Below are 11641 nucleotides of genomic sequence, written 5' to 3'. Positions count from 1 at the left end.
CCATGTATTGCAATATAATCTGTACTACTTTGCGTTCCATAAGCAGTTGAACAACATTAGCACAGGGCCTTGTCAACACACACTTCACAAAAAGACAAGGTAGTCAGGACCCCTGATATGCTGACATTATTTAATTTGCCTCTGGTTCCAGAATAAAGTCAGTTCAAACTCAGCTTTAATCAACGCTGCCTACTACACTATACTCTTTTCTGAAGATGCCTGAAGCTAGATCCTACAAAAGCATTTACAGAATTAAGGTCTAAACATGAACCTTAAGAATACCGTACAGGTAAGACGTATTGGACTTTTCAACAAACTGTACAGAAATATTACTTCGGAATCAAACTTAATAACATGCTCATTTAGAATATTTTCTTATTAGCACTAGAACCACCAGCTTACAGTTCTATTCAGTTAGACACTGAGTAGAGAACAAAGAAATCAAAATTCCTTTGCTACTTTGCCACACATTGCCATCAATTTCAACAAATCTCATGCATAAAGTGAACAAAAATATATTTCTTTTCCTAGTTCACAAGTTTTGTAAGCACATAGGTAAAATATCATTCCTGAGATGCTAGACACTGCTGCAACAAAGATCACATATGTATGTAAAAATATGTTTACATACATGGTGCAAAATATAACAATGAATGTGAGAAAGTTAATTTGATGAGAATTATTTTTTCATTTGCTATGTATCTGTGGTAGGAATTTATGCTTTGCAAAGAGAGCAAAGTTTCTTTTATATATAATCCCTGAAAACATCTACTTTTCATACTCATTTATAATACAAAATATCACTCGGGAACTTACCTTATTACCAGTGTTTATCTGCCTTAGAGACCAGTAGATAAATTGAATGACAGGCATATATAGTTTAGGATCCACAAATGGCATCCACTGGAGCTGTCCAGTGACCACATGCAAAAGCTGTAAAAATACAGAATGGCAAAGTTATATGCAGTATATGAACTTACAGTATAAGCTAACCACAAGTAAAAAGCAAACAAAGAAAAACAAAACAAAACAACACTAAAGTAAAATAAACTTATTCCCAGAGTTTAACAGACTACATGTGCAAATACTCACTGTGCAGACCTGGTACAGGTAACAGAATTATATACATATACTGAATTTACATTTTACACAGGTTTACACAAAAAGTGGAAAGACATTGTGTGAGCTCAGACTCTGAAGTCTAATACCAATGGCTACAAATTTTAAATATAATGAAAAAAACACTGTAAAAGCAGATTTCCTGAACACCTCACTGATTTCCAAGCCTTGGTATCCCAAGAAAGACGGTGTTAAAAGAATTGCATGGTATCATCTTTTATAAGACATAAATTGAACTTTTAATACCTAATATCAGCACTAAAATACTTTAAATTAGATGTGTATATCTCCTTAGAAAAAAGGAATTACATACAGTATTACAGATAAAACACAAGACAAATTATCAGCTGATAAAAATGACTTAAAAGAGAAAGACAGGTGGAATCTAAAGTTCAGACTGAACAGTACACATTTCCTTAAAAATGATCTGTATGTTCCACGAATGACAAATTATCTCTTATATCTCACTGTTGGAATTAATACTGATGGACTGTCATTTTCTTTTAATTAATGTATTCAAAGCGCGTATAAAACAGGCTGACCTGTTACACTCTCAAAAATAATAAAAAGAATCTTAACATTTTAGCCTCAACAAATTCAAATGCCTTTACCTTCATACAATTTTCTGGAGTGCAGTTTTCTTTAGCACACTGAGGTTTATCATTGCCCTCTCTCTCTCCTTGTATTTCTATTTTGCTAAGGTGTTCGTTTGAGATCCAGTCCATAAGAATAGTTAAGAGGTCGTAAACTTTTGAATTCAGTAGTACCTGTAATACATCCACAACATCAGTTATTTCAGCTTTCAAGTTTATGATTTTCTAAACCACAACACCAATAGACTAAAATATATGAGTACATTAGTAATACGCAAATGCTTTATTATGTGCTTAGACAAATGTTTATGAAAGGCTTGGGAAGAATTGGGAAGAGATTTTCACATACAAAATCAATCTATTTTATAATTCTAACGAAATGCTTTAAAAAGGAAAAAGCAAATCTTTAATGATCTGTGCTTGTGGAAATCCTCATTTTGATACATGTGATACACTCCTTTGCTTTATTTCATACAATCTACTTATGCTAAATTTTAACTGTGTAAGTAGCACCGTTAGAAGAATAAAGACTTCATGACATTGTCATTCTGTCCCTCTACTACAACTGTACAGAAAAACTCTGTGAAAGGTATCCAGAGGTTCCTGAAGACAGGCTGCACAAACAGCTCTTTAAAACCTTCACAGGTCTTCTTGTATCTACCTTCAGACAACTGTTCTTCTCTTCACTCAGAATTATAACTACTGATGCTGCTCATATATCACTTGCGACTAAAGTACGCTAAAACCTACGTACACAGAGAAATATGTTGGCTATATAGAGACAGTACAGTTTTAAGGCATCTGATATAGATCAAGTAGAATGGCGTGAATATCTCTCTTTCTCATTTCAGTTTAGCCTCTAGCGGGAGAAAGTCATTACCAGTCGGGAAATGTTGGCAGAGTACTAGCAGAGGACTTGCCACTGACTGGAATAACATGGAGACAGAAAGTATTTCATTAAGTGATGCAAGAAGGTATTTTAAGGAAAACAAGGTGATCCTTTTGGAACTATATATGAACACTGCATTTATCCTTTCCCACATTAAAGACCATTTCCCCAAAGTATAACAGCAGTACAATCATCTCTGGCTTATCAAATTAAAATTTGTTATCTGACTTCTCTAACTACATTTCAGCTGGTTTTATTCATAAAGGACAGTGTTGTACTGTAGCAGTAACCAGAATAAGTTTAAGATTTGCTCTGACACAGCGGAAGAAAACAGTTACAGTGCAGGCAGAATATAATTTTAATTCATAGTTGAGAGATAACATGAGAGGAAGAAGAAAACAGCTAAATAAGCAAAAAACATATACATACACAATATAAAATTCAAAAGACATTTTTAGCAACATACTTTATTCTTTCAGTTGACTGTTTCTCCCAATATAGTGTCTACCTATTCCTACTGTAATTAACTCACTAAAAAAAATCAATAAAAATTATTTTATTTTTCTAATTTCTAGCATTTTCTAATTTCTAGCAGATACATAACGTTCTACTGCCTAAAGTCTTTCACACAGATCTTTCACCTTGCCCAGTCCTTACCTTATCACTTTCTGATGCTCCTGTCTCATTTTCCTCCTTAACAGGTTTAGGTTGGCACACCACTCCTCCTGAATCATTGGACTTCTGTGCCATTACCAATGCATGCTTCTGCTACAATAAAATGTAACAATTATATTTCACTTGTTAACTATAACGGAAGAAGGTACCTGGAAGAAGAAACCTTACCTGTAAATCATTTAACTGAGCTTGCATGCTTCTTGCTCGATTATCTAACTTCTTGTTCTGTTCGTTCGCGTCACTTAACTGAAAGAATCAAAAACCATTCAAATAGCTGTAGATTCAAAACTCACTTTTTGACTTAACCATCACATTGAAATCATTTGATGTGATTGCTAAAAGTTCAATTTTTTTCTTCTCAGCATGGACAGTGATAGAAACAAAATCACTGTCCACTTCCTCAACAAATCACGGGATGGCCGAGGTGGGAAGGGACCTCTGGAGACCATCTGGTCCAACCATCTTGTTTAAACGGGGCCACCCAGAGCAGGCTGCCCAGGACCACGTCCAGGCAGCTTGTGAAGATCTTCAAGGACGGGGACTCCTCAACCTCTCCAGGCAACCTCTGCCTGGATAAATAAAATAGTCGTGGCTCTTTGTTGACTTGCGGCCCAACCTTTCCGCTTACAGGGGAAGAATAAGCACAATACCTCTTTAGGGATATAGGCACTACGTATTTGATTACTTCTCATAAAGAAATGACACAAAAAATGGAGTGCATGTTTCAAGAATGGTCTAATGGCCTTGGAAATAGAGAGGGTGAAAGTTTTCTTCTCGCAAGAATGACACTGTCACTGACCATGCTCTGTGAGAAAAGAATACGAGGCAAACTATAACCTCCATTTAAATATAAGTAACGTACTCTATGGATACAACAAACATCCCGATCATCATGTAAGTCCTCTGTGAATACTTCAGTTTGCACAAAAGAGAAGGACAAAGATTTTACTGAGACTAGGAAGCAGATGATTTTCATCAGACTCAAGAGCATCAGAACTGCAATTCACTGAAGGAGCAATGGTCAAAAGAGTTTACGTAGCAATTTGCCTGTCAGCATTTAGGTCAGATTTAAGTCAAGTGAGAAGAAAACTTTAACTCTGTATTATTGTGAACCACTGTCTCAGCGTGTCTTTAAGAACAGAGAAAATATTCCTTTAATTAACACTTTCAAAAATAACTGAAGATACTGAGTAATCATGGAATTAGACATACACACGCTACTTTTTATTTAATAGAATCAGCAGAGCAATTCAGCACAGGGTGGCTTCCATTATAAAATACTTTCTCTCTATCCAATCTCAGTTTGCTTCAAAGGATATGGTTAGTCTTTCCTAAAATCACCTGTTGCTACAGGGTCAGAGGACTAACTCTAATTTCTTTAATACTGGAAAAGATCTGAGAGACTAAATTTCACGTGCTAGAAAATGAAGCAGAAAGTAATTACAACCATTCACACAATTCTTGTCTTACAGAAACAAAATCAGCAATTTTGCAAACAACTTGTTCAAACGTTTAAAATTGTTGACTGTAACTTCTAAAGCTACTAATAACAGGAAATAATTAATCTTGCCTGTTTTTTAAGGGAATCATTCTCATCCATCACAGACTTAAATGATGACTTCAGTTTACTATTTTCCTCAGCCACTCCTCTCAAGGTTTCTTTCATTTGGTTCATTTCGGTATCAGGTTGCTATAGAAATATCAAATGTTAAAGCATGATTAACAAGAGCGTATTTTAGAAATATCAAATGTTAAAGCATGATTAACAAGAGCGTATTTTAGAAATAATTCTCAACTAAGTTCCATTTTACTGTTAAAATAATAGGACAAACTTCCAAAGATCAAATTTGTAATTCTGCATGGTCCAATCTGCACATACAACCAGTAGTGAAGAAAGCAACATCCACACCACGTATTAAGAAGAAATAGAAAGAAAATGGGAGCCACGGCGTACAGCCTATGGATCTTATTTTTTTCCAGAAAATACCTAGATCTTCTCAATTGTACATTCCTCAGTTAAGTCACATGTGGGAAAGAACTGTGAATGAAAACAAATGTCAAAGCTTTTGTTTACACTTAGCTTTTCTTCTTAGCATCCATTTTAACCACAAACATGCCCAATTCTCTCTTTCTTGAATCTTTCAAATATTCTAACCATTCACTGCTGATAGTTAAGACGCTTTAGTTCACCTGTACTTAAACACCTGTCCTGCAATGTCCAGGAATGTATCCAATACTTGTTACATTTCATTGAATTGGAAAAAAAAAAACCCTTGTGAAACTCAACATAGTTATCTTTTAATATAATATTTTATAACAATTTAATAATATAATTTAATACCAGGACATACCATTAAATTATAAGCAAAAACAGACAAAAAACAGCAACAAAGGAAAACTGAAATGACAATTACTTGTAACAGTCAAAAACCTGTACGTCTTGAAAAAGAAACCAAGGAATGTGTCTTTTCTCCCCCTCACTGGAAATTTGTAATATAATTAAATATATGCCAGCAGATTCTGAAAAAAAACACAACACTGAGGCTTTGAAGCTGAGTATAAAACAAATGTTTTCAGAAAATAACGTTCCTTTTCTCAGAAACTGTGAGAAACTTCTATGTGAAAATAGCGCTTTGTTCAGAAGTGCTGTCTTTTGCACTAACAATTCAGCCATCCACTACATTTTCTTAAGCCTCGCTCTCAGACTGTTATCATGCTGCAAAAAGGACTTTAGTGGTAAATATAGAAACGATCTCATCGACAAACAAAAATGCTACAGATAGGCTCCAAGCGGACTGCTCAACTACTTCCATTGAAAAGGCCGAACCTTTAGAGTTAACCAAGCCTAGGAAAGGCTTGCTCAGCTTGGGATGGAGCAGGAGCAAGGTGGCTTGAAACTGACCATAAACTTTCAAAACAGTCAGGGACAGCAGAATTACAAGTGAAAGGTTTTGCGAGAAAAAATTTGAATTAAGATTCTCAATTTCTCCAAACTACGTTACACAATGCTTTATAAGGCTTGCATATTCGGGGTTTGACAATAATTTCACAGTGCTTCAGGGATTTGGCAATAATTTCACAGGCCACTGGGTTGCTGTAGGTGGTGCCAGGATGTCTAAACCATCCAATTCCATTATTAAATCGGGTACCATCCATATCATAATCAACTGTATCACTTCATTCCTGCCAAATGTTTGTCTAGTCTGTTCTGAAGACCTGCAAATACTGGAAGCACCAGTCTTACTGATCTCTCTGACCCAGTGGTTGACTGCTTTTGTTTTAATCTAGTTTTTCCTCATACTTACCCTGCCACTACTTCTATCACAGACATGGAAAAAAAAAAGATTAGTTTCTTTCTCTTTGTGGCAGCCTTTTATGTAGCCAAAGATTGGCATGTTCACGTGTCCCTGCATTTGTTCATCACCCTGTACGTGTACACATGATATTTCTGTTCAAATGCAATACTGCACACTCTTGCCTCTGAAGCATTGCGCTTTTCTCAGACCTACTACCTCTTCAATTTGTCAAGATCAATTTTAATCCTAACCTTCTTTTTCAGCATGCTTGAAATTCTCCCTCGCTTGCTATTCGCTTCAAGTTTAACAAGCGTGCTCTTTCTCACCATCACACTTCTCACTGAAAACACCCAATACTGGACCCAAAAGAGACTATTCCAGAATCTACTATGTACATTCCTTCAGCTGTGAAACACTGTCTCACTACACCTTACCACCAACCTTATTTCAGCTGTCATACTTTTCTAATATGATTATGAAAACGCCACGTAAAACTGTACCAGAAACAATACAGCAAAGTCTAGACATACATATAACTAGTACTCCTCTACTAGCCATGCCTGTTACCTTGTCCTAATGGAAATCACACTGATTTGACAATTTAGGATTAACACAAGCTCGTTGCCATTTACTGCAGTGTTTTTGGCATGGCACTTCGCATGGTTTGTTCATAGCTTGCCAGGACATATATTTATTTATTTAGCTGAGAACCAACATTAAGTTGATGGCTGTGTAACTCTTTCCCATTTGAAAAGAACGGCATCAGATTTTTCTAGTTGACTCCACTTGACCTCCACAAGTTTTTACAGATAACCACTAACTGCTCCTGGCTTTTCAACACTTCTCTAACCTGTGTGACACTTTTAAAGCCACTTGTGTTTTTTCTAAAGACATCTTTAAAATCACTTTTACGGATTTGAACCATCTATCTTAACACATTCCTTCCCTATTGAAAGTTGAGGTCCTGCTCCCCTGACACCTTTCTCCCTTTTTTTCCTGTATCTACATACTCCCTCAATGGCTTGTGCATCCTCCCTCAGTGGCTTAATGATCTGTGCATGTGGAAATCCTCATTTTGATACATGTGATACACTCCTTTGCTTTATTTCATACAATCTACTTATGCTAAATTTTAACTGTGTAAGTAGCACCGTTAGAAGAATAAAGACTTCATGACATTGTCATTCTGTCCCTCTACTACAACTGTACAGAAAAACTCTGTGAAAGGTATCCAGAGGTTCCTGAAGACAGGCTGCACAAACAGCTCTTTAAAACCTTCACAGGTCTTCTTGTATCTACCTTCAGACAACTGTTCTTCTCTTCACTCAGAATTATAACTACTGATGCTGCTCATATATCACTTGCGACTAAAGTACGCTAAAACCTACGTACACAGAGAAATATGTTGGCTATATAGAGACAGTACAGTTTTAAGGCATCTGATATAGATCAAGTAGAATGGCGTGAATATCTCTCTTTCTCATTTCAGTTTAGCCTCTAGCGGGAGAAAGTCATTACCAGTCGGGAAATGTTGGCAGAGTGCTAGCAGAGGACTTGCTACTGACTGGAATAACATGGAGACAGAAAGTATTTCATTAAGTGATGCAAGAAGGTATTTTAAGGAAAACAAGGTGATCCTTTTGGAACTATATATGAACACTGCATTTATTCTTTCCCACATTAAAGACCATTTCCCCAAAGTATAACAGCAGTACAATCATCTCTGGCTTATAAAATTAAAATTTGTTATCTGACTTCTCTAACTACATTTCAGCTGGTTTTATTCATAAAGGACAGTGTTGTACTGTAGCAGTAACCAGAATAAGTTTAAGATTTGCTCTGACACAGCAGAAGAAAACAGTTACAGTGCAGGCAGAATATAATTTTAATTCATAGTTGAGAGATAACATGAGAGGAAGAAGAAAACAGCTAAATAAGCAAAAAACATATACATACACAATATAAAATTCAAAAGACATTTTTAGCAACATACTCTATTCTTTCAGTTGACTATCTGTGTCTCCCAATATAGTGTCTACCTATTCCTACTGTAATTAACTCACTAAAAAAATCAATAAAAATTATTTTATTTTTCTAATTTCTAGCATTTTCTAATTTCTAGCAGATACATAACGTTCTACTGCCTAAAGTCTTTCAAACAGATCTTTCACCTTGCCCAGTCCTTACCTTATCACTTTCTGATGCTCCTGTCTCATTTTTCTCCTTACGACGTTTACGTGAGCGCAACCCTTCTCCCGAATCATTGGACTTCTGTGTCATTACCAATGCATGCTTCTGCTACAATAAAACGTAACAATGAATTATATTTCACTTGTTAACTATAAAGGAAGAAGGTACCTGGAAGAAGAAACCTTACCTGTAAATCATTTAACTGAGCTTGCATGCTTCTTGCTCGATCATCTAACTTCTTGTTCTGTTCGTTCGCGTCACTTAACTGAAAGAATCAAAAACCATTCAAATAGCTGTAGATTCAAAACTCACTTTTTGACTTAACCATCACATTGAAATCATTTGATGTGATTGCTAAATGATTAAAAATTCAATTTTTTTCTTCTCAGCACGGACAGTGATAGAAACAAAATCACTGTCCACTTCCTCAACAAATCACGGGATGGCCGAGGTGGGAAGGGACCTCTGGAGACCATCTGGTCCAACCATCTTGTTTAAACAGGGCCACCCAGAGCAGGCTGCCCAGGACCACGTCCAGGCAGCTTGTGAAGATCTTCAAGGACGGGGACTCCTCAACCTCTCCAGGCAACCTCTGCCTGGATAAATAAAATAGTCGTGGCTCTTTGTTGACTTGCGGCCCAACCTTTCCGCTTACAGGGGAAGAATAAGCACAATACCTCTTTAGGGATATAGGCACTACGTATTTGATTACTTCTCATTAAGAAATGACACAAAAAATGGAGTGCATGTTTCAAGAACGGTCTAATGGCCTTGGAAATAAAGAGGGTGAAAGTTTTCTTCTCGCAAGAATGACACTGTCACTGACCATGCTCTGTGAGAAAAGAATACGAGGCAAACTATAACCTCCATTTAAATATAAGTAACGTACTCTATGGATACAACAAACATCCCGATCATCATGCAAGTCCTCTGTGAATACTTCAGTTTGCACAAAAGAGAAGGACAAAGATTTTACTGAGACTAGGAAGCAGATGATTTTCATCAGACTCAAGAGCATCAGAACTGCAATTCACTGAAGAAGCAATGGTCAAAAGAGTTTACGTAGCAATTTGCCTGTCAGCATTTAGGTCAGATTTAAGTCAAGTGAGAAGAAAACTTTAACTCTGTATTATTGTGAACCACTGTCTCAGCGTGTCCTTAAGAACAGAGAAAATATTCCTTTAATTAACACTTTCAAAAATAACTGAAGATACTGAGTAATCATGGAATTAGAAATACACATACTACTTTTTATTTAATAGAATCAGCAGAGCAATTCAGCACAGGGTGGCTTCCATTATAAAATACTTTCTCTCTATCCAATCTCAGTTTGCTTCAAAGGATATGGTTAGTCTTTCCTAAAATCACCTGTTGCTACAGGGTCAGAGGACTAACTCTAATTTCTTTAATACTGGAAAAGATCTGAGAGACTAAATTTCACGTGCTAGAAAATGAAGCAGAAAGTAATTACAACCATTCACACAATTCTTGTCTTACAGAAACAAAATCAGCAATTTTGCAAACAACTTGTTCAAACGTTTAAAATTGTTGACTGTAACTTCTAAAGCTACTAATAACAGGAAATAATTAATCTTGCCTGTTTTTTTAGGGAATCATTCTCATCCATCACAGACTTAAATGATGACTTCAGTTTACTATTTTCCTCAGCCACTCCTCTCAAGGTTTCTTTCATTCGGTTCATTTCTGTCATATATAGCTATAGAAATATCAAATGTTAAAGCATGATTAACAAGAGCGTATTTTAGAAATAATTCTCAACTAAGTTCCATTTTACTGTTAAAATAATAGGACAAACTTCCAAAGATCAAATTTGTAATTCTGCATGGTCCAATCTGCACATACAACCAGTAGTGAAGAAAGCAACATCCACACCACGTATTAAGAAGAAATAGAAAGAAAACGGGAGCCATGGTGTACAGCCTATGGATCTTATTTTTTTCCAGAAAATACCTAGATCTTCTCAATTGTACATTCCTCAGTTAAGTCACATGTGGGAAAGAACTGTGAATGAAAACAAGTGTCAAAGCTTTTGTTTACACTTAGCTTTTCTTCTTAGCATCCATTTTAACCACAAACATGCCCAATTCTCTCTTTCTTGAATCTTTCAAATATTCTAACCATTCACTGCTGATAGTTAAGACGCTTTAGTTCACCTGTACTTAAACACCTTTCCTGCAATGTCCAGGAATGTATCCAATACTTGTTACATTTCATTGAATTGGAAAAAAAAAACCCTTGTGAAACTCAACATAGTTATCTTTTAATATAATATTTTATAACATAATTTAATAATATAATTTAATACCAGGACATACCATTAAATTATAAGCAAAAACAGACAAAAAACAGCAACAAAGGAAAACTGAAATGACAATTACTTGTAACAGTCAAAAACCTGTACGTCTTGAAAAAGAAACCAAGGAATGTGTCTTTTCTCCCCCTCACTGGAAATTTGTAATATAATTAAATATATGCCAGCAGATTCTGAAAAAAAAACAACACTGAGGCTTTGAAGCTGAGTATAAAACAAATGTTTTCAGAAAATAACGTTCCTTTTCTCAGAAACTGTGAGAATCTTCTATGTGAAAATAGCGCCTTGTTCAGAAGTGCTGTCTTTTGCACTAACAATTCAGCCATCCACTACATTTTCTTAAGCCTTGCTCTCAGACTGTTATCATGCTGCAAAAAGGACTTTAGTGGTAAATATAGAAACGATCTCATCGACAAACAAAAATGCTACAGATAGGCTCCAAGCGGACTGCTCAACTACTTCCATTGAAAAGGCCGAACCTTTAGAGTTAACCAAGCCTAGGAAAGGCTTGCTCAGCTTGGGATGGAGCAGGAGCAAGGTGACTTGA

General features: G+C 35.9%; 1 protein-coding gene across 6 annotated transcripts in view; it reads right to left on the bottom strand.

Moving 5' to 3' along the window:
• Positions 1–11641, bottom strand: part of LOC136789698 (coiled-coil domain-containing protein 138-like) — a 33338-nt gene that overhangs the window by 12796 nt on the left and 8901 nt on the right. For all 6 annotated transcript variants that reach the window (XR_010828616.1, XR_010828617.1, XM_066990484.1 and 3 more), the window contains exons 5-7: positions 3259–3369; positions 1731–1886; positions 817–933 (exon numbers count right to left, since the gene is read on the bottom strand). Coding sequence is in view for 4 of the 6 variants with exons in the window: in XM_066990484.1 (XP_066846585.1) it covers positions 817–933; positions 1731–1886; positions 3259–3369 (384 nt within the window). In the remaining 2 variants the exon portion in view is untranslated. The remainder of the gene's footprint in view (positions 1–816; positions 934–1730; positions 1887–3258; positions 3370–11641) is intronic.

Source organism: Anser cygnoides, chromosome 1 (genome assembly GCF_040182565.1).
Source record: "Anser cygnoides isolate HZ-2024a breed goose chromosome 1, Taihu_goose_T2T_genome, whole genome shotgun sequence".
Taxonomy (NCBI): Eukaryota; Metazoa; Chordata; class Aves; order Anseriformes; family Anatidae; genus Anser; species Anser cygnoides.
Note: the sequence above shows the minus strand (reverse complement) of the source record. Positions and strands in the feature narration are given on the sequence as shown.